Genomic DNA, 27480 nt, shown 5'->3' on the forward strand with positions numbered 1-27480 from the left:
GCGGAGCCAGGGGGGCTGGGAGCGGACTGGAGGCGGAGTCTGCGCCGGCGCCAGGGCCCGGGCCGACGGGCGCTCGGCCAGCCGCGTAAACAGCGCCGGAGCGCAGCGGCCGAGCAGGTGAGCGGGCGGGGCTGGGGCGCGCGGGCCGGGCCGGGTCTCGCGCCGAGCGGACGGCCCGGGTGCAGCTTCCGCCCGCAGACCGGGCGCCGACTCCCGCACGCTCCTCGCCGCGGCGGGTCGCGGCTGCCCCTGCCCCGGCTGAGCTGCTTTTAGTCCGTGCGCGCGCCGGGTCCGGCCTCTGCGGCCGGCGCGGGAGCGCAGAGGGGAGCGCGCAGGGGAGCGGCGGCGGGGCCCGGCCGGGACCTCGGGGGTGGGCGGAGCGCGGGGAGCGGCCCCCAGGCCTCGGCCTGCGCCGGGCTGCGTGCGCCTCCCCGCCTCCCGGGCCGCTGGGGGTGGGCGCGGCGCGGGGTGCCGAAGGGTCGGGCATTTAAAGGAGCAGCGCACGTGGGTCTGGGAGGCGCGGGCCCGGCGTTGTCCCCGCGCTCGGACCGCTTTGGCGCCCGGTCCGGTGGGCCTGCGGCACCGGGCCCCGAGCTCTGCGTCACGGGGCAGGGGGAGGCGAGGGTCTTCCCGCCCGGGGGAGGAACCGGCCGCAGGTGGGGCCTGGAACCGCGATCGTGGTCCTCGGTGCTGGGGTGCTTGGCTGTTTTTATCAGGCTCTTACAGCCGTGGGGAGACTCCCAGAATCAAGCTTTTGAAGCTGAAGGAGCCTGACACAGAGGCTAGTCCCCGCCCCCAATTTTATCGATGAAAAAACTCAGCCCACACAGCTAACGTGACTGCCCAAGGCCACCCAGGTAGGATAGCGCAGAGCCAGGCTTAGAACCCGTTGTCTGACGTCTCGCTCTGCTGTCCAGCCCTGGCACCGGGCCTCAGCCCTTTGACAGCTGGATGAAGGGCTCCTGTGTATTGAATTAATGGGTGTCCCCTTTCTAAGGTGTGAACCGTTGGTCGGTGGGCCGACAGCACCCCCACTTACGCATGGAGATAGCACCCCATCCACAGCAGTTGCAGAGCTAGCCTGGCTCAGAATCGGCAGCCTGGGCTTCCCAGCCTGTCCCCCCTCCGGACAGACCCGGGCTTCTGGTACCGACGCCCTTGATGTCCGTTCTGTAGACGCCTGAGCCTCCAGTGCTGGCCGCCAGGACCTTCAGCAGTAATTAAAGGCTCTGGATAAGCTGCTTCAGGTGTAGGAGGCTCAGGTTTCCCTCCGTGTGAAGGTGGCCTGGTGGGAGCGGGGAGGTGTGTCAACAGCTGTGTGTCCTCGGCCCCGCTGGTGAAGCGGCAGGGGGGTGGGTCCTGGCGCCAGTTCAGAGCTGGCGGGCTGGCTGTCCAAGTTCATTCCTCAGGTGGGTGAGGGCACCTTTAGGTCGGGCTGGACCGGGGTGGGGCTTTGGTGGAGCGTTTTTGCAGAGTGGGATAGATGTTGTTTCAGGTTTCCAGGGAAAATTCTGGAGGTTTGGTGTGGAAGTAGGTGTGCACTAAGTCAGTAGTCTTACTCGCTGTGTGCACGGGAGACAGACGCCCGGATCCTATCTGTTTGAGAAGGAGTGGGATAAGAAAGAGCCCGGCCACAGGCTGCCACTCACAGGATGCCTGGTGCCAGTCACCATGCCTGTCACCCCTCCCCTCAGCTCCCCGATGGCTGTTCACAGCCCCACTGCACACCCGGTGGTGGGGGGGAGGGGTCTGCCAAATGAGAGACTCCCCCTACCTTGGCCTCTGAGTTACCCATGATGATCGTGACATAAAATGTCTTACTTTGTGGGTTTGTCATATATGAGAAAAAGCCCTTTGGGGACAGTGGTTACCACAGACCTCTTTACACTTCCGATCACACTGAGGTCGCTATTACTTTTACCCTCTAGAGAACGGGAAACAGGTTCAGGGAGTTAAGCCACCTGGGATTTGAGCACCGGGATTTGAACCCAGCTGGCTGGGTTTTTAACTCTCGAGTTTTTGCACAGGAGGTTCCCACATGCGCCCCCTGCCCCCGTATTCCTGCACTATTGCCCAAGACATTTCTTTTTTCTGTTTTTATTACTATTATTTTTTAATGTTTATTTTATTTTTGAGGAAGACAGAGTGAGCAGGGAGGGGGCAGAGAGAGAGGGAGACCCAGAATGGAAGCAGGCGCCAGGCTCTGAGCTGTCAGCACAGAGCCCGATGCGGGGCTCAAACTCACGAGCCCCGAAATCATGACGTGAGCCGAGGTTGGACACTTAACCGACTGAGCCACCCAGGCGCCCATTTGTTTTCTTATTTTCAAAAATCTATTGTATTAGAGAAGAGAGAGAGTGGGGGAGGGGCGGAGGGAGAGGGAGAGACAGAATCCCAAGCAGGCTCTGAGCAGTCAGCGTGGAGCCTGATGCAGGGCTTGAACCCATGACCCGTGAGATCATGACCTGAGCCAAAAACCAAGAGTGAGACGCTCAACCGACTGAGCCGCCCGGGCGCCCCAACTGCCCAGGACGTTTTTTTGCGCTCTCCATTAGTAACTACCTGATAGAGCAAAAGAAAAAAAAAAATTTGTTTAAAGAGACCAAAGCAGTGTGCTTGGGGGGGAGGGGGGGGGTCACGTGCGTGTTTCTACGGAAGACATCGTTGGCTTGTTCTCAGCTGTTGCTCTGACTTTTGGACACTGTTTAGTTGGCGACTGGCAGGACAACCCGTGTTTCTGCAAGTATTTCCACCTGTTCCCCGACTCCGGTGGCTGGGGGAGGGTTGAGGGAAGGAATGTCAGGGCTCCGAGGCTGGCACAGGCTGTCTCTGGCCAGGGCCTGGAAAGTTCTCCTCACCTTGAGCTGGTCGGATCGGGCATGGGCTTCAGTGTAATCAGCGTTGGCCTCCAGGCCTGGGGATGGCAAGGCTGCCGTGGTAAAGTCTGGGGAAAGAGAAAGTTCCAGTCACTCTTCGGGAAAGACCAGACATCAGGGAGGAGATCATTTTTGTTCAGCATCTTCAGTCCTTGGGACGCCAGGAGGCTGGCTCGTCTTTGCCAAAAATGGGGTCTTCTGGAGCACGGGAAGAAAATTGGAAAGGGCGCTCACCTTTCTGCTGTACCTTAACCAGCAAAGTCTTGACTTGGTAGAGATGAAAGGAACACGCGTTTGCTCTAGAAAATTCAGGAAACATTTTTTTTTAAAGAGTCACCCATCAGCTCTCAGCCCAGAGATCACCGCTGTCAAATGCCTTTCCTCACAGCACTCCACGCACGCCCATGTGTTCGTTTATTAAAGCATCAGAGGCAGGAAGCTGGAGTTGAAGGTTTGTATTCTGTTTTTCCTGTTAACGTCAGGTCTCCAGAATTTTCGCCTCTGGAGTATTCTTGGTAAATCAGGTTTGAGGCACACAGAGCACGTGACTGTCGCTGGTTAATTCACTGGTGCTGCAGGATGCTTTCTCACTGTCCCTTTTTTGAAATGTGTACTCACTTATTTTTGAGAGGGGGCGGGGGGGAGAGACAGAATGGGAAGCGGGCTCCAGGCTCCGAGCTGTCAGCGCAGAGCCCGACGTGGGGCTCGAACCCACAAACCGTGAGATCATGACCTGAGCTGAGATCAAGAGTCGGATGCTTAGCCAACTAAGCTAGCCAGGAGCCCCTCTCACTTTCCCTTTTGAATTGACCCCTGGAAGCAGTGTTCTGGCTCCTGCCCCCCAGGCCACGCCCACATGGGAGTCCCCACCCCCGGCCCCCCTCCCCGCCCTCCTCCACCATGCGAAGCCCCAGTAGCAGAAGAGGCCTCCAGGCTGGCATTGTGGGGTTGGGGGCAGGAGAGGGACTGAGTGAGTCAGTGACCAGGAGGCATTTGTGACCTCTCGCCGGTGTTTCGGAGAAGCTGGGTGGTAAAGACACACACCTGCCCGTGGCAAAGGCACGTGCCTTTTAAGTATGGGGGTGCCCCCAGAGAGCCCACGCGGGGTGCTGTGCTGGCCGCCTGTGTGATCACAGCTCTCGGCCACGCCCCGAGTGTGTGGGCCTCACGAGTACTTCGGGTCGGCCATCCCGAGACCCGAATTGCCGCTGTGGCTCTGGTCATGGCACTTCAGCCGTGCCTTTTGTCCCTCTGGGTTTCAGTTTCCTGAGTACAAAATAGGGCACTGACCGGATGGCCTTTAAGGTCCTTGCCAGCTCTGGCATCGGTCCCGTGGACATGCCCTGTCCTTTGACAAGTTGCTCATGTTGCCAGAGTGCCCTGGGCTGGGGCTAGGTGGAAACGGTGTCTCCCTGGGGCCTGGGTGAAGGGTGACCTTGGTGACGACCCTTGTGCCTGGCGGTTTAGCACATCCGTAGCTTTCCGCCGGGGGGGGGGGGGGGTGTCAGCAGCTTCCCTGTCCCTGTCCCCTCTCGCTCTATCTGTGCCCCTCGTTTTCGTCTTCATTGTAACGGCTATTGGCCGAACACCTGCTCTGTGCCAGTCACCTCACACATTATCTCTACTTTTCCACGTCACTCTCCCGAGGTGTGCCTATTATGTTTGTTCCAGAAGAGGGGACGGCCGTGTGACGTTAAATTGTCTGAGGCTGCGCGGCCAGGGAGTGTGCGGTTCACATCCCACAGCTGGGTGATCGGATTGCTGCTTCTTGTTTAAAACATAACCTTTTTTTCCTGGGTCTTACTCAAAGGTGGCATGTTAGGGCCAGACCTCTACCCCTTTCCCCAAACTGCCCCTTTCCCAGGCTGCTTCACGACACAAGAGAAAGCTTCATGGGGCCTAGACAGTTCTGGGCAGAAAAGGGCAGGCAGAGGTAAATACAGAGCCTGGGTCGAGGTTCAGGAGGCCCCATCAGGGTCCCCTGCGGCCTCTGATCTGGGTCCCTACGGGACTCTGGCCGAGGCTGCCTCCCGGTGTTGGGAGAACCTTCCGGCAAGTGACGTGCGTCACGGTAAGGGCTGGGGTGGATGGACAGATGGATGACGGTCAGCCAGGGCCACATACCTGGTCAGTTGCCCAGGGCCAGCGGGGACAGGCAGGCAGGGAAGGTGTGGGGGCTTCTAAGGGAATTTTCTCTCCCTGGTAAACCCTGCCCTGGTATAAGGCGAGAGCCTCCGGGCAGTCGTGGGAGTGCTGGGAGGCAGCCTCGTGACCACAGAAAGCGGTCTGTTTAGACCCACACCACCCTCTCTGAAGGAGAGGGCTCCTCGGCCGGTTAGGCCTGCTGCAGAAGGACGGCAGGTACCAGGACCCTGACCTGTCTCCGTAGCCGCATCAGTGGTAAACGCAGTCGCCCCCCATCTGCTTTGGGAGCAGTGCTCTACTCCTTTCTTTCTCCAGCGAGGCACTGGTGTTTACGATGGCATTTTACAGTCTTCTTTCCTACTGAGCTCCCCTGGCCTCCCGTTTTAAGGTCAGAGCCTTCACATGTCTCTGCGATGGAAAGAAGGTCGAGGAAGCTGGGTCACCGGGTTTCCTGGTTTCCTCGATAATCGCAGGAGCTGCTGACACAGGCACGTTGGGGGAAGTCTCTGGGTCAGACTCCCCTGGTTTGGCTAATTCAGCTTTTCGATCCCATTCAGCTATTAATGGGCGGAAGCGGTGTGGGTTTTGTATCCTCCGGCGGCCGGCGGCTCGGTCCCTGGGAAGGGCTGCCCCCCCCCCTCCCGTCCGCCCTCTGCGCCTTCCTCGGCCCCCTCCTCCAGCGCGGAGGGCTGGTTGCTATGTGGCTGGTAGGACTCTGCCACCAGCGGGAGAGCCGATCGGCCCCACCCCCGCCTCCTGGAGTCAGCCTCCCAGGCCGGTTGTTTTTGACGTCACCGGCGCTCTGATGTGCACAAATACCGAGCATAAAGGTTGTCGAACCGCGTACATTTGGGTGGTGATGGTGATTTTCCCTCCAGGGATTTCAGAGTTGCATCAGGCTTCAGTTCCGACTGAGAAACCGGAGGAGTGTCTGCCAGCTGCTCTGTTCTCCAGGAGCCAGGTAAAAAGGGGGGCTCCGAGGAGGAGGACAGTGACCCCGGGGCCCACCTGCCCCCCGCCCCGCGCCCCAGTCCAGCAAGGGGACGCAGGAGAGCGCAGACGGGAAGGAAGTTGCTACTTGGTATTTCCCACTGAAAAATTAACGGCTTACAAAATAAAACCACAGACGATCCATGTGTGTAAGAGGTGTGGGAGATGCAGGAAAACGCGGGGTGACCCACGGTCTCCGCATCCAGAGGTAACCGCTGTATCTGGCCAGTCCTTCAAATACGTTCGCTTTCTGAGAAAATTCAAACGGTTGTGTATGAAGTTTCGTGTCTATTACCTGGGGTTTCCTGTCGCGTTGTTTCCTGTTGTGAACTGTTCTCTGGAGTGACGTTTTAAGCAGTCGTGGGATAAACCTCACCAGATGGACAGGTCCCAGGACAGGGTTTCTGGCATGTCAGTGTTTTTACAGTTAGAAACGTCCACAGCAAACGGGTCTTTATGGAAATCTTTTATTATTTTCTTAGGACAAATTCTGAGAAGTGGCATTTCAGGACCAAAAGGTATGGATGTTTTTTTAAAGCTTTCGATCTCTACTGCCTTCAGAAAGGCCAGTCCCGTTGGCGGTGCTGGAGGTGTTTTGAGTCCACTTTTTCCCCGTTCTTGTCCCCGGTGGGCCAATGCTTGGGCACTTTCTCTGCTGGGAACTGCCTTCTCCCCCTGCCGCTTTCCTGGTCCCGTGGGTGGCTGTCCCTCTGCTTCCCCAGCCGCTCTCTGGTCAGACGGTTTTCAGGAGAAGGCATTGTTCCTTCTTTCACTCCCGACTGAGCCGCGCCAGGGACAGGGACAGAGAGGTGGACTGGATCCCTGCGCTGGGGGCCCGGGGGCAGCTGGGCTTGGGTTCCAGGGCCCGGCAGCCCCAGGGAAGGTCTGACTGCAGCCTACGGTCACCCAGCGACCGTCTCAAAGTGCAGACCCCCGGACCTTTGGTTGGAACGGAGCTGGGGATCCGCACTTCCAGTAAGTGGTCTAGCACGGTGTTCAGAGTGCAGACCCTGACTGCTGGGTTCAGGGTAACTTTGAACCTCTCACGTCTTAGACTCTGTTTCCTCAACTGTGAAATGGGGACAAACAGCAGTGCCCGGCTCCCCGGTCATTGTGCTCGGTGTCCCCCCACCCCTGCCCCAGGTGGCCTGGGCCACTTTGAGAAGCAGCACCTTCCCGAGTCCTGCGTCCTCTGTCAGGTGTTGAGGGCTCTGAGAGGCACCTCACCTGTGACCCCCGGCCACCAGGCCCAGAAGGTTGTGATTAGATAGACCCCCCTGCTCTGACAGCTGAGGGAGCCCCTCAGGGCCTGCGCTCCTGGGGGTCTTGGGCCCGGCTTCAGGGAAGGCTTGGGAGGAATTTAAAGAGCAGGATAAGGGAGGAATCTGCCCAGGGAGCATTTGCTTTCCAGTGAGGGTGCCACACCTGAATTAGCTCTGACAGCCTGTGAGTGCCCCCTGCCCAACAGCAGGGAAACGCTGGGGCAGAAATGCTCTCTGGGGAATGTCTTGCCAGCTGCTGGCCACTGGCTGAAGAAATGGAAATTGGAAGGATCTTTTTTTTTTTTTTTAATGCTTATTTTGAGATAGCGCGGGACAGGGGCAGAGAGAGAGAAAGAGGATCCTAAGCAGGTTACACACTGTCAGCGCAGAGCCCGATGCGGGGTTCAAACCCATGAACTGTGAGATCACGACCTGAGCTGAAATCTAGAGTCAGACGCTTAACCGACGGAGCCCCCAGGCACCCCAGGACTTGGTCCCCGCCTCTCTGTCCTCACCCTCCTCAAGCAACTCCCCTTTTCCTTTGAAGAAGCATCTCTGTTCTCTGTACATTTCCCCTCCTCCCGCCCCCACGATGCTGCGGCTGCTGTGGTTCTCAAGGCTGAGATTGCCCCCTGCCTTCTGTGATGCTCTGCATGTGGGGACCCTAGGTCTGTCCCTCCAGCCCCTGCTCAGACCAGTCACAGGCACCCCGGGGGGCCTGGGAGGAAGAGGAGGGAGACTGTACTGCTAACTCACATCCCTAGAAGTGACTGCCGGGAAATGCCGTGTCGTGCCCATCCCACCCGCGGCCCTGCTCCAGACGGGGTGTCATGATCTAGCCTGGGAAGACGCCACCAGCTCTCGTCTCGGGTGCCCCTCCCTGCGTGAGACTGAACTCACGGCTGCCGCCATGGGTGATGACAGCTGCCGGGTCCAAGCTGCTGTTTGTTCAGGATTTGGACACCGAGACTCACAGGGGGAGGACTTTGAGGTGCCCCTCCCCCCCCCCCCCCCAGACCTGTACCAGACGGTGTTTTTCGTCACCACACATGAAGGAACGAAGCCTGAAACTTTCCAGGCCCTGCAGCGTGCTGGGGCTGCTGAGCCGTGTTCCCCCCCGCCAGACGGGGCTGGTGCCCGGGTCTAGTCGCCCTCCTGTGACCCTGAGCTGAGGCTGGTGCCGGGGAGGGGGAGCTTGCGGCGAAGCGGGAGGAGTCCCCCACCTCCCGAGGGTGCTGCTGGCACACTGCTTTTGTAAAGCTCACCGTGGACACCTGCTTCTGCCCAGAAGCCTTGGCTGGCCCCTCGCTGCTGGCCTCAGTCCTTGCCCCTCCCTGGGAGGGGGGCAACCCCTCCTGATCTCAATCTTGATCTTGACTGCAGAAGCTCGCCCCTCCCTGTTCTGGCGCTTCTTTTCCTCTGCTGCTAGAGCTTTTGTTTTTCTTTATTATGGAAGTATAATGGAAGGGCGGTGTAATATCAGCCCCGGGTGTATACTGTGGCGATTCGACAATTCCGTACGTGTCTCAGTGTGCCTCTCGTCCACTGTCCCTTACTCCCCTTCACCTGTTCGCCCCTCCCCCCAGCAGCCCCCCTGTCGGGCTCCGGGTTTAAGGCCAGTTTCTTTGTATGTTCGATTGTTCTGTCTCTTAAAGTCTGCCTGTGAGTGAGGTCACGTGGTCTTTGTCTGTCTGCCCTGGGTCAGGGGAGCTGGCTCATCGTGAAGCCTCGGGAGGCTGGCTCGGGAGGGGTGTGGGCTCTGCCTTGTGCCCACAGGTGGGGGATGGAGGTGGGGTCCCTTCAGGAGTCACCCTGGCCACGGCCCCCGTCACCGGCTTCAAATAGGGCAGAGCTGGCTGACGGTAGAAGGCACCTGCTTTGTGTGGAAATCACGTTCCGGGGGCGACCTCATGGTCGCGTGCACTCTCAGCGTCCCCACGGCCTCTGGGGGCGTCGGTGGGAGAGCAGGCCTGCCCAGGGGGAGGCAGGGACAGCCTGGTCCACCAGGGGTTGTCTGACGCTCTTCTAGGCCCTTCTGCGGCGCTGGCTTCCCGTCCTGCTGCTGTAAGGACACTCCAGCTGGGGACAGCACAGTGAGGTGGGGGCAGGCATCCCTGCTGTGTAGAGTCTCCGGCCTGGCCTTCCCTGAGATCCTGCCCTCAGCTGTACTTCCTCTCTCTCAGACACACACACACACACACACACACACACACACACACACACACGTACACACGCACATGCCCATCCCGCGTGGTCTTGCAGCTCCCCTGTACCCCAGACCCTCCCCCTTTTTTTAATGTTTATTTATTTTTGAGAGAGAGAGAAACACAGAGTGTGAACAGGGGAGGGGCAGAGAGAGAGGGAGACACAGAATCCGAAGCGGGCTCCAGGCTCTGAGCCGTCAGTACAGAGCCGGACACGGGGCTCGAACTCATGAACCGCAAGATCGTGACCTGGGCCGAAGTCGGGCACTTAACCGACAGAGCCCCCCAGATGCCCCTCCCTGACCCTTTTCAACTGGTTCCTGGACCAGACTCCGTCTTTCGCTGAGATGGGCTTGTCCCCTGCCCGGGGCTCCCTGCCTGGCTGCCATCCCGGACCCTGTCCTGTGTTTCTCCCCCACATCCAGGGCTGACCGGCGTCTGCCCAGCCCTTTCAGGGTCCGGTCCCCTCACGGGCATCCACCCTGCTGCCCGTGAGTCAGCATCTGTCCACCTCCCGCCGTTGTCTTCCGGGGGGCCGGACACCCCCTCATGTGGCACAGGAGGCCCTCACACCTCCACGGCCCTGACTGGCACGTTCCTTCTTCGCGCCGTCTGCCCCTCCTCCCACCTGGAACATTCTGTCTCCGTCTGGGCTGGTGGCTTCTCTAGAAGACGTTCCTGATCTCTGAGGTTGACTCCCTCCTTTGGGTTTCTGTACCTCTTGGTGAACACTTAGGTTATGTAACCGGTCACGTTGGATGATTGTTGGTCTTTTTTTTTTTTTTTCCCCAATGTTTCCTAAAGCTTATTTATTTTGAGAGAGAGCGAGAGCACAAGCAGGGGAGGGCCGAGAGAGAGAGGAGGAGGGAGAATCCCAAGCAGGCTGTACACTGTCGGCTCAGGGCCCGAGGTGGGGCTCGAAACCAGGAAACTGAGATCATGACCTGAGCCGAAATCAAGGGTCGGATGGCTCCACTGGCCGAGCCTCGAGTTGGTTTGTTTGTTTTGTTTTTGGATGATGGTAGTGTTTCTTGTTCATCTTCACGTCCGCGGAGCCCAGCAGGCTTATGGTTGATGTCACAATGTCGGTGCTCAGTGGATGTTTGTTGATCGGACGAACGAGCGTGCGGTTTGGAGTGGCCTCGACTTTTGTCGTGGGGTGTTTCACCCGTGGCCTGGATCTCCTCGGGCCGTTCCCCCGAGGGTCTGTGCCAGCCACGCAGGCGGCCCCTGGGAAGCCACTGGACACACGTGTCCTGGGCGGTTGTCAGGGAGGACCCGCGTCCGGGTCCTCAGGCCACACCCCCAGCCCTCTGCTGCCTTGGCCCTGCAGGAAGCTGGAGCGAGGCCCCCTGTGCTCCGTTTTGCAGGCGCTTCCCGAGGCAGGGCCATGCTCACGTTCATGGCCTCTGACAGCGAGGAGGAAGTGTGTGACGAGAGGGCGTCCCTGATGTCAGCCGAGAGCCCCCCACCACGCTGCTGCCAGGAGGACAGGCAGGGCTTGGAGGATGGAGAGGGTGCCGACCAGTGGGTAGGTAATCGCCGGCGGCCACAGGCCTCGAACCCAGCCCCCGGGTTCCTGGACCTCAAGGCTGGAACCCACGCTCCCCGATGCGGGAGGGCGGGGACCGTGTAGGCGAGGATTGGTCACACGGTCACACGGTGGGCCCTGGTCGGCCTCGGGGCCCACAGTCTGCCTCGGGCTGCATGGTTCTGTCCCCCCCGGTCCCAGCAGCACGGGCTCCCCTTCCTTAGCACAGGCAGAGGGGGGCAGGAGGCACTGTGGAGGGTAGGGGCCGGGGTATCGTAGAGTGGGGGCTTATCAACAACAGCAACGTCTTCCTCACTGTTCAGGGGGCTGGGAAGTGCGAGCTCAGGTGCTGGCAGATCCAGCAATGTGGGGAGGGGGGGTGCTGGGGAGCTCTGGGCGGGGCTTTATAAGGGCCCTCATCCCATCGGGATGAGGTCACCTGGTCACCTCCCAAAGGCCCTCCTCCTCCAAGTGCTATCACATTGGGGTTTAGGGTCCAACGTGTGAATTTGTGTGGGGGGGGGGGGGGGGAGGGGCGGGGCACAGACGCTCTGATGTTGTCTGCAGCCCACCAGGCAGGAGATCATAACATCACGGAGAGGGGGGGTTTTCTGGGGGAGAGCCTCCCAACCTCACCACCTCCCTCCCCATCAGGGCAAAACGACATCTGAATTTGCTCGAAACCCCTTCTCCGTTTTGCCCCTTAGTGTTTAAAACGCAGGATTTCCCCTTCCAGCCAGCCTCAGACCCGCTGCCGAAGTCAAAGCTCCTTCCCTCCTCTGAGCTCCGCCAACTCAAGCCACCGGGGGCCACCCTTACGGCCCCTTCACCTTGTCTCCCGGGGCTTTCGTGCATTTTAGTTGTCTCCATGCCCGTTCGTCTAGGCTTTTCTGTTTCTTCTCAGCTGAGCGCCTGGCTTGGAATTCTCTCCGCAAAGAGCTGATACTGAAGCCACAGTCATTTTGAATTTTTGTTTCCCTTGGTTTTGTCTTTGGCGGTTAATCAACGAACAAGGCCGCAGATGACCCTGAATCCGCATGGTTTCCAAACAGAAATTCTTGCAGGGGCTCGGGCCAGCATCTGCGGGCGTCCTGCCCTCCTGCGGGGTGTGTGTGTGTGTGGGGGGGGGGGTGGCAGGAGTCCAGAGTAAGTTCCTCCTCTGCAAATTCCCAGTGTCTTACCATCAAAGAGAGTCCCCACGTGCACTGACGGTTCTAGAGTGTGGTTTATCCACCAGGAACGTTTCATTTCTTCCTCCTCTGTCACCTGGCCGGCCTCCCGAGTCAGTATGGCCACAGGACCAGAACAGAGTGGCATCTGAGTCCCTGGACTGAGGCAGGGGGGCAATGCTTAGACATGCTCCAGGTCCACTAGCCACGCGTCCTGGGCCTGCAGCCCGCCCTCTTCTGTGGCTGCTGTGGCCCCTTTCCCGTTTTTTTGGTGGTGAGTGCTGGCCTTGGGTCTTCCCTAGATGTCCTCGTAAACCTTTCAAAAGTGCAGCCCCACTCCTGCATCTAGCTCATTCTTAACCTCCGCGAGGCAGCATTAAAACTCCTAGCTTCCTGTCACAAGACGCCCGTGCGCTACGTCGGCAGGCCAGCGCTGGGGCATCCCGTGGCCCTCACCCTGCGGCTTTCCACAGAGAGGCCAGGATAGCGAGGACGACTTTGACGAGGACCCTGACCACTACGTCTGCGGGGGGGTCCCGGGGCAGCCGTCAGGCCTGGAGGAGGAGCTGACCCTGAAATACGGGGCGAAGCACGTGATCATGCTGTTCGTGCCGGTGACGCTGTGCATGATCGTGGTGGTGGCCACCATCAAGTCCGTGCGCTTCTACACGGAGAAGAACGGACAGCTGTAAGTCGGGGAACAGGGGGGGGTCGGGTTCACGGCACCTGCAGCCTCTCGAGGGAGGTTTCGATCATTGCAGTGAAAAGAGCACAGAGGGGCGGCAGCGAGAGGCCCGCCTCTGCTCGTCACCCGCTCCTCTGGGGGTCACCACTCCTCTGGGGGTCACCTGCTCCTCTGGGGCTGTCGCTCCTCTGGGGTTGCTGACTGCCTCCTTCAAACCTTGTTACTGTTTTTAGTTCGGAGCTTACCTTTCATTTTGGGTTGGTTTTTTCAAAGAGAGGAGCAGAGGGGGAAGGCCCCCCCGCCCCAGGCTGGTCGGGGGTGGCAGGCTGGGGCCCCAGAGCAGGTGGGGCCCTCCGTGGGCAGCCCCAGGTGGACAGGGCCAGGGCGAGGGGCCGGCGGAGGGCCTCCCGAGTGCAGCTGCTGGCCTGTGTCAGGCGGGGTGGGGGAAGCGGCCAGTGAGCCCTGGGCTGGGGTGGGTGTTTGCGGGTGCCCTGGCCAACAGGAGTGGGGAGGGCTCGGGGAGGGGGAGCCTGGGGTGGGGGGGAGAGCACCTGGGGAGGGGGAGGAGCCCTGGGCGGTGGGGAGGAAGCATCTGGGGGAGGGGCTGCGGGGTGGGTCTGGGGGAGGGGGAGGCCTGGGGGGGCCCCTTCCTTGCCCCCTGGGTCTCGGGCACCAGGCTGAGGTTGGGTGGCTCGTGGGCAGGCCCTATGGAGCAGGCAGGGAGCAGAGTCTGCAGCCCGCCGTCTCCCTCAGCATCTACACACCATTCACCGAGGACACGCCCTCCGTGGGCCAGCGCCTCCTCAACTCCGTGCTCAACACCCTCATCATGATCAGTGTCATTGTGGCCATGACCATCTTCTTGGTCGTGCTCTACAAATACCGCTGCTACAAGGTGAGTGCCCGGCCTGCGGCCGCCCGGTCCTGCCCGCTGGCCCCACACCGCTCGCGGAGCCGCCTGTGGCCGGCGGCGTGGCCCGCTGCAGAGCAGAAGCCGGTTTTCGCCCCGCCCCGCACTGCCTGCCCGCCGTCACCGTCCTTTGATCGGACGCAGAATCCCACCTGCCCGGGTCCCTCCCCGCAGTGTTGGGAGAAGCGAGATGTTCTGTTTCAGGCTCCCTTCACCCCGCCCCTCGCCTCCCCGGCAGGTTTATTTGCCCTTCCCATTTCCCCCTGGGCTGGGTGTGCAGGGGTCGTGCTGACGGGCGCGCCCCGTGGCTGCAGCCGGGGCCCAGGGGGTAGCGGATGAGCAGAGGCCCCAGTGGGGGCCACCCTGGCCCCATCGCACAGGCATCGTCCCAGTGAGTCTCCTGTCCCTTTGTCCTGCCGTTTTCTTCTCCGTAGCCCTTGTGACTACCTGTCAATACATTTATATGTTTATCGGCTGACGGCCCTCGCCCTGGTCAGGAACCCCGCTGGCTGCCTCCCCGGAGCCTAGGGCCACGCCTATAGGTGACAGTTGTCCAGTACGTCCTGTCTCTCAGTGAGGGAACAGGGGTCTGGCTGCTTGAACCTGAGGGATTTTTCACCTCATCCACCTGCCCGGTGACCTTGAGAGAACTCCGTGAATTTCTTTGCCCCCTCAATCTGTCACATGGCCACCCAGTGCCTTCCAGTGTAGTCCCAGAGGGGCCTAACGAAGATTCGGAGGCTTGGGGGTCAGTCCCGAGAAGCTGGGGGCCCGTGGTCATTCTGCCCGTTTCTGTTGTCTAGTTTATACACGGCTGGTTGATCATGTCCTCGCTGATGCTGCTTTTCCTCTTCACCTACATCTACCTCGGGTAAGTGTCCCCTGCAGGCAGCAGGCTCCTCGAGGACCGGGGCGGGGAGGGGTGCCCGGCAGGCTCCAGACTCTCGCTCGCCCCTGTCGCCGCTCCTACAGCCAGGCCTCCGACCCCTCCTCCCGCGGCCTCGACATGCGTCAGTGGCGCTCTCGGCAAGCCTCTCCATCCCTACCTGGTTCCTGATGGATGATTTAGATTTATTTGAGAGAGAGAGAGAGAGAGAAAGAACGTGAGTGAGCAGGGGGCGGGGGCAGAGAGAGAGGGAGAGAGAATCTTAAGCAGGCTCCAAAAGGGGCTCAAGCCCACGACCTGGGATCAGGACCTGAGCTGAAATCAAGAGTTGGACGCTTGGCCGACTGAACCATCCAGGCGCCCCCGGTTGCTGATTTAAAACAAATGAGCACGGAGGACGAATTCTGTGAACCCAAGAGGGATATACATCCCTTAAAGTTTACATTCTCCACTTTGGGCCAGGCCTGGGTGCTTCCTTGTTCGTGTGAAAAGTGATGTGCTCTCTTGCCCTCGATTTGAGCTCTCAGCCTGACCCAGGGGCCCAAAGGGACTGGAGGGACAGGGGAAAACCCTCTGCCAAGGACCTTTTTCCTGGGCACGGGGTCCTCCAGGCTGTGCCGGCACACGTTTACGGGAGCCAGTCCAAGGATGAGACGTTGGTATACATTCCCCACCTCGTTCCGGAAAATACTTCAAGTGGGTGGTTGTGGGGCTCACAGAAACGGGGAAGGGGAGATTGGCGAGTGAAGCCAGAGGTTGGAAAAACCCGGGCTGGGACTTCATGGTTGAGGAGCCGGGAGTGTCGAACTGTGTCTGGTTGGGTGTGGTGTCTCCACCGAGTTCCCCGCCCCACGGGCTGGCCCTTGGTCGCGCAGGGAGGTGCTCAAGACCTACAACGTGGCCATGGACTACCCCACGCTGTTCCTGACGGTCTGGAACTTCGGGGCGGTGGGCATGGTGTGTATCCACTGGAAGGGCCCCCTGGTCCTGCAGCAGGCCTACCTCATCATGATCAGCGCCCTCATGGCCCTGGTGTTCATCAAGTACCTTCCGGAGTGGTCCGCGTGGGTCATCCTGGGTGCCATCTCCGTGTACGGTAGGCGGGCTCAGGCGGGCCTCGAGGCTGCGGGCGGGGGCTGCGTCCGGGTCGAGTCCCCCTCACTGGTGCACGCGAGTGGCAGGCGCTGAAAGGTGCCCCCCTCCCCGAAGAAAGCTGGGTGGGTGGTCTCCCCTCTGAGAGGCTCGCCTTCGTGAGACGCGGGCGCTTGACGTGGCCACTGATAATCGCGCATCCGGTGAGCGCTCGCGACACCCTGGAAACAGTTTGCTCCTACGTCCTCGGCCGTGGGATCGGCCCCGGGACCCTGTAAATGCCGAGCACCCAAAGCGTTAGCTGCCGTGTAACAAGCGTTGGTGTGATTCTGTCCCCGGTGCCGTGACTTCCATCTGAGGGTGAGGAATCCGAGGCTCAGGGAAGTCGGATGGCAAGCCAGCCATCGGGGTCCCCGAGCCACACGGCGATTCCTCGTTCGCAGTCCGCCCGTTGAGACCCCGTTCTGGGCTTCAGCCAGCACAGACTCTCGGGGTTATGGCTGGAAACCGGGGGCTGGGAGCTGGCACGCAGGACATGCTCCGAGCCTCGCCTGTGCCCCGGTGTTAGCGGGGCCGGCTCCTCTCTGGGGCTGCTTGGAAATAAATGTCACTTGTAACACGTCCCGGCTGTCTTTGTTCTCCCAGATCTCGTGGCTGTGCTGTGCCCCAAAGGGCCACTGAGAATGCTGGTGGAAACGGCCCAGGAGAGAAACGAGCCCATATTCCCTGCCCTGATATACTCCTGTGAGTATTTATTATTGAGAGAGATAGAGAGAGAGAGGGACAGCGCGTGGGCAAGGGAGGGGCAGAGAGGGAGACACAGAATCCGAAGCAGGCTCCAGCTGTCAGCACAGAGCCCGACGCGGGGCTCGAACTCACGAACCACGAGATCATGACCTGAGCCGAAGTCGGACGCTTAACCGACTGCGCCCCCCAGGCACCCCCTGAGAGGGTACTTTGGAGAGGGGCTCTTGAGGGCAGGGGTCTGGGGTGCAGGGTGCACTTGCTTTTCACTGGGCTCCCTTGACAGCTCCGTGGCTGTTAAAGTCTCCGAAGGGAAGGGACACGGGAGTGTGCGCGTCTGGCCGCCGGGCCGGGATCTGGGTGTTTATACGGATTCAGCGGGTGTGTGTCGGGTCCCTGCTTTGCGGTGCCCTGGCCTCATGGGGAACACTTTACAGACTGGCTGCCGAGTGCCAGGGCAGGATCTCGAAGGTAGGACGGAGCTTGTGGTGGGAGCCAGGGCAGGTGGTCCCCAGCGTGAAAGCACGTTCTAGGCCCGCTCTTGGGAGGAGCAGAGACCACGTGTGAGAATGCTGAGGCGGTGCCCTGACGTGCGTTCGCCGCCTCCGCGCTCTGGGGGCGCACGTTCCCGGAGGGGAGGCCGCAGCTAAGCAGGCGATAATACGTCAGGAGGCGAGCGCTCGGTGGAAGGATGACTCGGTGGGGGACCTGAGCACTTCAGGGTAGTGGGGGTGCTGTCTTGCAGAAGGTGGTCAAAGAAGCCTCTGTCATAAGGTGACATTTGACCAGAGACCTACCTCGGGAAAACCCGGGGACAGAACGCCAGGCGAAGGCCCGGAATGCTGGGAACGGAGCCGGCGGGGGCAGAAGGGGGCAGGGGCAGGTCCAGATGTGCTGGGCCCCCGCAGGCCACGGTAGGGACATGGCTTTTCCTCCCGAGTGAGCTTCGTGCCCCTGGAAGGTTTCAGACCCACCTGACGTTACATTTTAGTGGGATCGCACCGGTGGCGGGAAGGGAGAACAGAAGGCATGGGGTCGGGGGCGGAAGTGGAGCCGGGTCTGGGACAGAATGACCCCCCCCAGGAGAGAGGGCGGGCGCCGGCCCCAGGGCGGCGGGAGAGGCGGTGAGGCGCGGGTGGAGTCTGGAGATATCTTGGAGGCAGGTTTGCAGTGGCCGTGGTGTGGGTGGTGAGAGTGCTGTGGATCTGAACCTTGAAAGGGCCGGGGGCTGCCACGTCGGGGGAGGAGACGGCGCCCCCCCCCCCCCCCGCCCCCCCGCGGAGAATGTTCCCGGTAAGGCATGCTCATGGCTAGGTAGGCCAGACGGGGACGGACTCGTGGGACTTGAGTTCACACGGGGAGAGTGAACCGGGCCAGAGAGGGAGAGAGCACACAGGCACTTCCCGCCCCCCCCCCCCAATCCAGTGATCCCGCCCTGGACTTACGCCACAGGGAGCAGAAGAAGCAGGGTCTCGAGCAGATGTCTGCGGGGTAGCCGAGGGGTCGGGTGGGTGGAGGAGACGTGGTGCGCACGTACGGATGTGGGCGGGGCAAGGTGTGCGCCCGTACAGATGCGGGTGCACGAGGTGTGCGCGCGCACAGACGCGGGCCGGCGAGGTGTGTGCATACAGACGTGGAGGACGGGTGAGGGGCGCCCAACCGCGAGTTACTGTTCGGCCCCCTGAAAGGAAGGGGATTCTCACACCTGCCACGTGGATGATCCTCGAGGACTCTGCGCCCAGTGAATTCAGCCCGTCACAAAAAGGAAACTATTCTGTGACCCCCCCCCCCCCCGCCGTGATCCATCCGGAGGAGCCAGATTCTTAGAACTAGAACAGGGAAATGGGGGGACACGGGGGTGCTCGAGGTACCGAGAGTGCCAGCAGAGGAACAGCCCGGGCCCGTGAACACCCCTCCCGCTAAGGAAGCGTCCGGTTAACGGAGGTTACGCGGGTACCGTGTGCGTGACGCGTGTTTTGCCACCATGGGACGGAAACACCGCTGGTTCCCCGGACTGTTCCCTGCTGACCTTGTCATCGGTTTCGTGAGGAGAGACACACACACACACACACACACACACACACACACACACACACGCCAAAAGACCAGGAAAGGCTGTGTCCAGGCCCCTCCCCCAGCGGCCTCCTCACAAGGGGCGGAAGCCGGTACCGGCTGGAAGTGGGGGTCCCACGCGGGCCTCCTGGGGACGCTGCCTCCCCGGCCGGGGGGCAGCTGTAGTCGGCAGCACCTGAGGCACCCCCCACCCCTCGTCTCCTTCCCCAGCCGCCATGGTGTGGACGGTGGGCATGGCCAAGCTGGACCCCTCCTCCCAGGGAGCCCTTCAGCTGCCCTACGACCCAGAGATGGGTGAGTGTCGCAGGCTGGCAGCCTCTCGTCGCCCGGGCCTGCTGCCCTGCACCCGGCCGGGCCTCGCCTGGCTCCCCCCCACCACCCTGGGTGGGGGGCAGGAGGGGAAAGCCCCCTCCTGGATGGAGCAGGTGGGACTTAGAGCCTGTGCCTCAGCCCGTTGGCCTCCTTCCCTTCCCTTGGGCGTGTGCCAGAAGGTTCCTCTCTGTTCAGGGCTGGGCTGGCCCGGCCAGTGGGGTGAGGGCAGGGGAGCCCCGGGCTCAGGCCGGTTCCCCACAGATCCCAGATCCCTCTGACCAGACTTTTGTCTCTCTCCCATGCACCTGCCTCGTGCAATGGCGGTCACGTTCTCGGACCCCCAGAGGAAGACTCCTATGACAGTTTTGGTGAGCCCTCGTACCCCGAAGTCTTTGAGCCCCCGCTGCCTGGTTACCCCGGGGACGACCTGGAGGAAGAGGAGGAAAGTAAGTCATCTGTGCCCAGGTGGTCCGCGTGCGCTCAGGGTGCGGGCGGGGGGTGGGACGGGCTCCCTGGAGGCAGGGGAGGGTGGTGGGGAGAAGCCCCCTTTTACATCAGAGACGGCAGCAGCAGTGACAGCTGGAGGAGGGAGCCCCCGTGGCCGGGAGGAGGGAGAGAGAGGAGACCAGGCAGCGGGCGCGTTCGTCAGACAGTTTTATCGTCCGCGGTGAACTCTCACCCTGTTAACAAGTGCACTGGCCGATGTGCGAGCTCGCGTTCACTGTCGGTGAGACGTCAGCTAATTAGCAGCCACGCTCCTCTGTTTTTAAGGGGAAGGCTCACCCGACGAGCTCTGGGCATCGTACGCGTCCTCAAAGGTGGTGGGATTTCGTACAAAAACGTGTAACTTAAACTCAGCCCTAAATTGTATGGCTTCCTGCCGACCCCCGACGGCACGTTATATTTGCTCTTTTTTACTCAGCTAAGGGCCAATTCCCCGAATTGTCAGAAATGCCAGCTTTTTCACAGCCCAGACGGCAGGTCAGCCCGTCCGAGGGCCCCGTTTCTTGCCGGCTGCTGCTGTTCTGGGACAGCCAGGACTGGGGCCCCCCGGGGCCCCCGGATCCAGCGGAGGGGCTGGGCTGTGAGCTGGCATCTGCCGTCTGGGGCTCCCGACCCTGACCGGCTCGCTCTGTCTTCCCCGCACAGGGGGCGTGAAGCTCGGCCTGGGGGACTTCATCTTCTACAGCGTGCTGGTGGGCAAGGCGGCGGCCACGGGCAGCGGCGACTGGAACACGACGCTGGCGTGCTTTGTGGCCATCCTCATTGTGAGTGGCCCGGGGGCTTCGTGGGGGGCCCTGAGTCCCGGGGGCATTTTCAGGTGCCGAGTCCCTTGCAGGGGCGGAGTGATGACGCGGGGCCGGGCAGGGCTCACGGGAGGCTCCGAGCAGGGGAGGCCTGGCTGAGGGGCTCCCGCGTTACCGACCACGCACACGGTGGTGCCAGGGGTTTGGCCAGCCCCGTGCGGTCTCACGACGCCTGCGAGGTGGGGTGTGAGCTGAGGTTCTCAGAACCGGGAAGAAGTTGCGGGCCGTGCCTGTCGGCACAGAGCTGGGGAGGGGCAGGCTGTGGCTTGAGCTCTGGTCTCTGATGCCTTCCACGCCCCCCAGACACCATGGCGTGCTCTGAACCCCAGAAGCTTGCGGGTCCCTAGAGTCCCTTAACGTGGCCAGATACCCATACTGGGGGACAGGTCCTGAGAGACCGCAGCTCTGAGCGGCGGAGGCTCTGAGTGGCGTATACCCGAGCTCTGCCCCGGTGAAGGGGGGGGTCGCAGGGCACAGTGAGGTGGAGGGGTTCTGTCTGTCCACAGCGTGTGTTCGGGGGGGTGGGGGGGTAGTGGACCCCCACGCTTCTCCACCTCGGGACTGACCCGAAGCCCCGCCCCTCCCTGGACCACAGCCCACGTGGGCAGGGGCAGGGCAGGATGGGCACCCACCTCCGAGGCCGCGGGTCACGTGGCTTCGGTGCCCCTCTGGTGCCAGCTGCTGAGACCCTCACTAGCGTTTCAGTGGAGCTCGTCCGGTTCTCTCTTTTTTTTTTTTGTTTAGAATTTTTTTTTTAAATTTATCTTGAGAGAGAATGAGATCAGGGGAGGGGTGGAGAGAGAGAGGGAGAGAGAGAATCCCGAGCAGGCTGGCGCGCTGTCTGCACACAGCCCGATGCAGGGCTCCGTCTCACCCACTGTGAAATCAGGACCTGAGCCGAAATCAAGAGTCAGGCGCTTAACCCGACTGAGCCACTCAGGCGCCCCTCATCTGGTTCTTTATAAATAGACGTCCCCCAGGGGAGGCCTCTGTCACTGGTCACACGTGTCACCGCCGTAGCTGGAGTCTGGTAGAGCAGGGCCGCTCTGGGAGTCGGGCTCACGCGGGGTGTGACACGGGGGTGAGCCCTCGAGAGGACCCGGGAAGAGGAGGGGTCGGGCTGTCGTCTGGCGGGCCCCACACCAGTGCTGAGTCCTGGGTGGGGGGAGCCCGACGTCGCTAACCGCCCCCACCTCCGCCCCGCATCCGCACCGGCAGTCACGACCTCCCCTCCCCTCCCCTCCCCTCCCCTCCCCTCCCCTCCCCTCCCCTCTCCTCTCCTCTCCTCCCCTCTCCTCCGTGTCCCGCAGGGTCTGTGTCTGACCCTCCTGCTGCTGGCCGTGTTCAAGAAGGCGCTGCCCGCCCTCCCCATCTCCATCACCTTCGGCCTCATCTTTTACTTCTCCACGGACAACCTGGTGCGCCCTTTCATGGACACCTTGGCCTCACATCAGCTCTACATCTGACGGCAGGCCGGGCGCCGTGGGCTGGCGGCCCTGGGCGGGTCGTGACGGGTGCCCCCGCATAGTGTCCCGGTCTAGTGCCATATGTCTCTGAGATTTTTCTTTCCTTGACGAGAAAGAAAGAGAAGGGAGTATCGTGTTTACTTGGCGAAGAGGAAGAAGCAGCTTTTTGGCTCTAGTTGTTTGGTCACTGGAGCACGGCTCACCGACCGAGGGACCGAGGACGGCCGTGTGGACGAGGACGGTGTGGCGAGGCCGCCCGGCCCGGCACCACAGCCCGGGGTGCTCCGCGGGCCAAGGCGAAGGAAGGGACCAGGAGTCCGTGCTGGGATGGCGCTGAGCACCTGCCCGCTGTGGCCGCAGAAGGAAGCCAGCGTGCCCTGCGTGGAATGTCCCCAGTGCTTCTGTCTGTGACGTCGTTGTTATTTTATTACCTTTAGAAGCCGGGTCCTGTTCTCGTTCCGGCAGTTACTGCTGTGAAGTGGCTTAATATCAAAATCAATAAATAAGTGAATCCTGTTGGAATGCTGGATTCGGTCCGTTTCTAAGCGCTGAGCCCTCCCACCCCACGCGTCTTGTGGCCGCTCGTGGGAGGGCGTGTGCTCCCGGCTCGGAGGGAGGACGCACCCAGGAGAGGGGCTAACGGCCCCGTCTGCAGTCATCTCTCCAGGTAGCTTCCTCAGCTGGGGTGTGCGGGGTGAGGGGCGCCCGACGGCCCGGAGCTCGGACGTGTGCGGGGCTGCTGGCCCTGGGCAGACCCCCCGCTGGCCCCGCTGTCTTGTCACCAAGAGCAGCAGTGCGGTGCCTGGATGAACCAACGTGCCCTGGGGCCGCACTCGAGAGCCCACTGTCATCCCTTCTGCGGCCACCTCGGGGTGCCGTGAGGGGAGAGTGGACTGGCCGGCGTCTCCCTTTCCCCTCCGCATCATCCCGGGCCACAGAGAGAATCTCAGCGAAGCTTCCGGCCGGGCCCGAGCCCTGGGGCAGCCGAGCAAACACAGGCCTGTGGGTGCCGTCCTGACCGCGGCCCCGTGTCCTTGTTCCTGAAATGACGTAGGTGCCCTGCAGCTGTGTATTTGTCGCGAGAGAATAAAATCGTGTATTTCAACGTTTGACATCGCTTGCTTTTCCCTGGGCTGTTTGTGGGAGAGCAGAAGGAACCGGGGAGCCCGGAGGCCAGACGCGGACTGGCCGCGGGTGGCATTTCCCTCGCTGGCGCTTGGAATCCGGACACCGTGACTGCCGGTGACTAACTGATGGTCAGAGCCCAGGTGGTGGCATCACAGCCCGGAAAGCCAGAAGTCGGTGGGAGTCTCAGCAGATGAGGGCCGGTCCCTGGTGGTAAACGGGAGGAAAAGCTGGGATTAGCTCGTTCGGGGTGGGAATTGAACGAATAGCTCGGGGGTTGGGAGGGGGGGTTGTCCACAGATGAGTCCTCATTTGTTAGGTGTGGACAGGTCATTGCCCAAGGCCTGACCAGGGTGCTGGGGGCGGAGGCCACGTTTAGGCGGACAAGCAGAGGGTGGGGGGCCCTGCATCCAAGGGACCGACAGGGAGGAGAGCAGAACGGTGCCCGTGAGGACGCGCCAAGACAGAAAACAAGGGAATGTCACTAGGCCAGGGTTGGGGGGGGCGGCAGGTCACCTGCAGGGAAACAAAGGTAGCTAAAGAGACGTTGCTGGGGAAGCCGGAAGCTGGTCCTGACAGCTGAGAACCTGGGGCCCTGACACAGGGGCGGGGGCAAAATTGGTGGTTCAGGCTTGCTGGGCGGTCACGTGCCTAGGTTCCCCATGTAACCAGCCTATCAGTCTTTATGTGTTTTCCCACATCTCCAGATTTTTAAAAATAAATCCTTAGGGGCGCCTGGGTGGCTTGGACGGTTAAGTGTCCGACTCTTGGTTTTGGCTCAGGTCACTGATCTCACGGTTTGTGGGTTAGAGCCCCGCGTCCGGGATTGCACACGGGAACCGGCCGTGGTTACAGCATCTCCCAAGAGCAGAGCGAGAACGATACAACATATGGAGGTTGGGGCCAAGCGAGCCGACTCGTGTTCTGTTACCAGAGGCCGGTAACCTCTCTGGGCCTCTCTGGGCCTGAGTGTCGGATGTTCATAAAGCGAAGGACGTAGAACATGCTAGTGATTTGCCAGCTTGTGATCTGGAGCTGGGTGAAGGTGACCTGATGGCATTTTCACGGATTTTAGGAGGCCACGACAAGGCGGTTCAAACCATTAGCTACGACGGCAGTGAGCTTTGTAGACCAAAGTGGAGGAACCCCACACAAGTCTGGGAGGGGGGAAGGCGGGACCCCTGGCCCCTCGCCAGGGACTTCCGCTCACCGTCCCTGGCTCGGCCCTATTGACGGGGTCCTGTGTGTTGAGGGTAGTTTGGAGGCGCTGGTGCGGGCAGAGGGGGACTCTGTTGGGACCCTGGACAGAGACCCTTCTGGATGGACCTGATCTGCTCTGATTTCAGGAGCGAGTTAGTTTATTCGTGCCAGAGAACTTACCCGTACTGGGTGGGCTCCAGGCAGCGTGGAGATACAGAACGAGGAGACCCAGGTCCCAAGGGGCTCAGAGTCCGGTTCACTGGAAGAATGTCCAGAAGCTTCCAGAAGCCCAGTGGCAAAGCCAACAGCAGTGTGGAGCTGGTCAGAGGCGTCTGTGCGGGGCCCCCAGAGGCCACCCGCAGGGAAAGGGAGCCTCTCTGACTCCAGACAGCCACCCCGCATCCCTGTGACTCCAGGTGTGAAGGAATCCATAAAACAGTCTGCTGTGTCTACAAGCACCTGCGGTCCCTAGTGGAGGGTAACAAATCGGTTAAATCAGGAGAGGCCTTGTCTTAATTTAGGCTCCTGGTGGTACACACTGTCAGGCGTGTGGATCTCAGGACAAGAACGGAGCACCGCGGTCTGGTTTGGTCGGTTCGGCAGTTCGAGGAAATCATCATCGATAATTGTCTTGTTCTTTGTTTTCCCCTCTGGCGCTCCCACCTGCACGGAGCTAAGTGCACAGAGGCGAGGCGGGAGAGAGAAGAGAATGGATCTGTGTCATTTTTTGAGGTCAGTGGAAATCATTCTTCGAAGGGCCCCCACCCCCTCCAGGCAGATTTGCTCCCGAATCCTGAATCGGTGGGCACCGTGTCTCTTCCCTGGGCGACAAGTGTGGTGTCATCACGGCCAGCGGAGACCAGTAGGGTCTTGTTCCGTTGATCAAGTATTTTGGATCAATAAGTGATGTTGTACTTTTGCCTGGTTGGTCTAGACCTAAATCACTCAGAGGTGATTTTATTCTCCAAGGTCACCCCAACCTAAACTGTTAGCCAACAATTGGTTTGACGTTTAGTTTTTTCTTTTTATTTTGTTGAGCTATCAGTGGTTATCCGCTCTGATCGAAGCCTACGCAAGGAGAAATATTTCTTGCTACTCATATTAGCATTATTGCTTGTATTGTTAAATAGATTAACCCGGTATTAAGTTAGCAGTTGGTTGCATATTTTTTTTTAATTTTTTTTTTTAACGTTTATTTTTGAGACAGAGAGAGACAGAGCATGAACGGGGGAGGGTCAGAGAAAGGGAGACACAGAATCTGAAACAGGCTCCAGGCTCTGAGCTGTCAGCACAGAGCCCGATGCAGGGCTCGAACTCACGGACCGCGAGATCATGACCTGAGCCGAAGTCGGACGCTTAACCGACTGAGCCACCCAGGTGCCCCGGTTGCATATTTTTGACATTAAGACGTTTTCGTTGTTGAGCTTGAACGCTTTCTTAATTGATGGCTGCTTTTAAGCCGACTGTGGTTGACGTTTATGCTTACTCTCTAAAAAAGGTTGGATCCTGGTTCTAGAATGCTGTACCTTTTCAGGTTATATTTTACACTTACATTTGAATTTGGGGGTTTTTAGGTAAGTTTACAGTTGAGCTAAAATTCTGTTCTGGGTAACCAGCTGTCACCAGGCTCGTGAGGCTTTTCACCTCCACCTCCAAATCTTCTCACTAGTTTGCAACATAGATGAGTTCATCCTGTAAAGAGTGTTCAGAGGCGCTCGTCTGGTTTCGGGGGGCCTGGCTTAAGTTCTCTTTGTTCGGTTATTCTAGCGAATTCACGCCACAGCTACTAGGGGTAATCTTTGCTGTATAACGCTTTTAATTTTTATTTTATCTTTCCCTTACGGCCCTCTCTCTGTGGCGCCAAGTTTCTATCTCCTATACTTTCAAGAATTAACCAAGTGTTTTGATTTATCGTTTTACGTTAGTTGAATGTGTGGTTGTTTGGGCTAGTTTTGGCTCATGATGGTCACTTTGATATGCAGTCTTCTGGGTGTAAGCCAGATGCTTTGTTTAAGCTACGTCTCGTTTTATCCAAGCCCACTTTCCAGTATGCTTACCTTGTTACGACTTGCCTCTTGCGTTTTTTACGGTTCGAATAGATCGTCTTTGGGTTTTGTCACTCGAGGAGGGTGACAGGTGGTGTGTGCGTGCTTCATGGCCCGATTCAATTGAGCTCTCTAGTCTCAATTTATTACTAAATCCTCCTTTGGTTCTTAATTTCATAAGGACTTCATGGAAAGTGTTCTGGCACGGAAAACGTACCCCATTACTTCCCACCTCACAGGTTACGCCTTGACCTAACTTTTTAAAAAATTTTTTTAATGTTTATTTATTTTTGACAGAGAGAGAGAGAGAGCATGAGCAGGGGAGGGGCAAAGAGAGCGGGAGACACAGAATCCGAAGCAGACTCCAGGCTCCGAGCTGTCAGCACAGAGCCCGACGTGGGGCTCGAACTCGCGGACCTCGAGCCGAAGTCGGACGGTCAACCGACTGAGCCACCCAGGCGCCCCTTGACCTGACTTTTTAATGTTAAGATACCTGTGCTCATTTTTCTTCCTTTTTTAGGGTTTGCTGAAGGTGGCGGTGTATAGACTGGATTTGCAAGGGGTGGCGAGGTATATCGGGGCTTATCGATTACAGAACAGGCTCCTCTAGGCATATAAAGCACCGCCAAGTCCTTTGAGTTTTAACCTGTTGCTATAGTTCTCTGGCGGATAGATTTGTTTAATTAGCTAAGTTTAGGGCCGAGGATAGTGGGGTATCCAATCCCAGCTTGGGTTTTAGCTATCCTGTGGTCGGAGGTGTTAAAGTTACTTTCATGCTATAGTTGTATGTTACCTGTAGCTTTTGCCAGCCTAGTAAAAGTTTAACTGTAGCGTGGGGTTCCTCTATGACACGCTTTATGCCGTGGGTCTATTAGTTCGGGTGAATCGTGTGACCGCGCGGTGGCTGGCATGAAATTTACGAACCCTAATTTAATATGGCTTAGTCGAACTTTCATTCACGGCTTAATTTTTATCCCTGCTGTATCCCGTGGGCGTGTGGCTAAGCAAGGTGTCATGAGCCCCAGTTAAGTGATCTTGATACCATTGTCGAATATCATTTGACCTTCCACACATGAGTTCATTTCCGGGGTCTTCGTCCTGTTCCATTAATCTGTCTTTATGCCAGCACCACAGTGTTGATTCTGTAGCTTTGTAGTAAGTTTGAAATCAGGAAGCGTGTTCTTCTTTTTCAAGATGGTTTTGTTTGGGCTATTTGAGGTGCCTTGAGGTATTGAATTTTGGGATGCTTTTTTCTATTTCTGCCAAAAATGCCGTTGAGATTTTGATAGGGATTGCATTGAGTCTGTACATTGTTTCTACGAAATTGACATCTTAACATTATTAAGTCTTTGATCCATGAACATGGGATGTCTTTCTGTTTATTTGTGTCGTCTTTCCTTTTTTTCCAGCCATTTCCAGTGTCCAGGTCTTTTGCCTCCTTGGTTAAATTTCTTCCTA

At 59.4% G+C, this 27480-nt stretch overlaps 1 protein-coding gene and 1 long non-coding RNA gene across 7 annotated transcripts; one reads left to right on the plus strand and one right to left on the minus strand.

The window, feature by feature from the left end:
* On the plus strand, positions 1-22755 carry PSEN2 (presenilin 2). Of its 6 annotated transcripts, XM_060643318.3 has the most exons (13): positions 1-117; positions 5900-5982; positions 6494-6529; positions 10848-11008; positions 12651-12865; positions 13565-13757; positions 14576-14643; positions 15534-15754; positions 16396-16494; positions 18778-18861; positions 19224-19325; positions 20029-20147; positions 21497-22755. In XM_060643318.3, exons 4-13 carry the CDS (start codon positions 10868-10870, stop codon positions 21650-21652), a joined length of 1398 nt encoding a protein of 465 aa, XP_060499301.1. In that variant the 5' UTR covers positions 1-117; positions 5900-5982; positions 6494-6529; positions 10848-10867; the 3' UTR covers positions 21653-22755. The 6 variants fall into 6 exon arrangements, with proteins under 6 accessions (XP_060499301.1, XP_060499298.1, XP_060499299.1 ...); XM_060643315.3 differs by lacking the exon at positions 6494-6529; XM_078441108.2 differs by lacking the exons at positions 1-117; positions 6494-6529 and adding an exon at positions 4387-5509.
* On the minus strand, positions 2225-4055 carry LOC144614904 (uncharacterized). The gene is made up of 4 exons (XR_013553206.2): positions 3944-4055; positions 3111-3175; positions 2859-2944; positions 2225-2773 (listed from the first exon to the last, which is right to left on the minus strand). It is a non-coding gene; the product is annotated as an uncharacterized LOC144614904 (long non-coding RNA).
* Positions 22756-27480: the final 4725 nt, after the last annotated feature.

The sequence above is a fragment of the Panthera onca genome, chromosome F1, assembly GCF_046562875.1.
Source record: "Panthera onca isolate mPanOnc1 chromosome F1, mPanOnc1 haplotype 2, whole genome shotgun sequence".
NCBI lineage: Eukaryota > Metazoa > Chordata > Mammalia > Carnivora > Felidae > Panthera > Panthera onca.

Bases quoted from the DNA above. Each gene is read 5' to 3' on its own strand.
- PSEN2 (XM_060643318.3), top strand. From the start codon at position 10,868: ATGCTCACGTTCATGGCCTCTGACAGCGAGGAGGAAGTGTGTGACGAG. The intron at 15,755-16,395 runs GTAGGCGGGCTC...TTGTTCTCCCAG, and splicing joins GGGTGCCATCTCCGTGTACG to ATCTCGTGGCTGTGCTGTGC. The intron at 20,148-21,496 runs GTGAGTGGCCCG...CGTGTCCCGCAG, and splicing joins GCTTTGTGGCCATCCTCATT to GGTCTGTGTCTGACCCTCCT.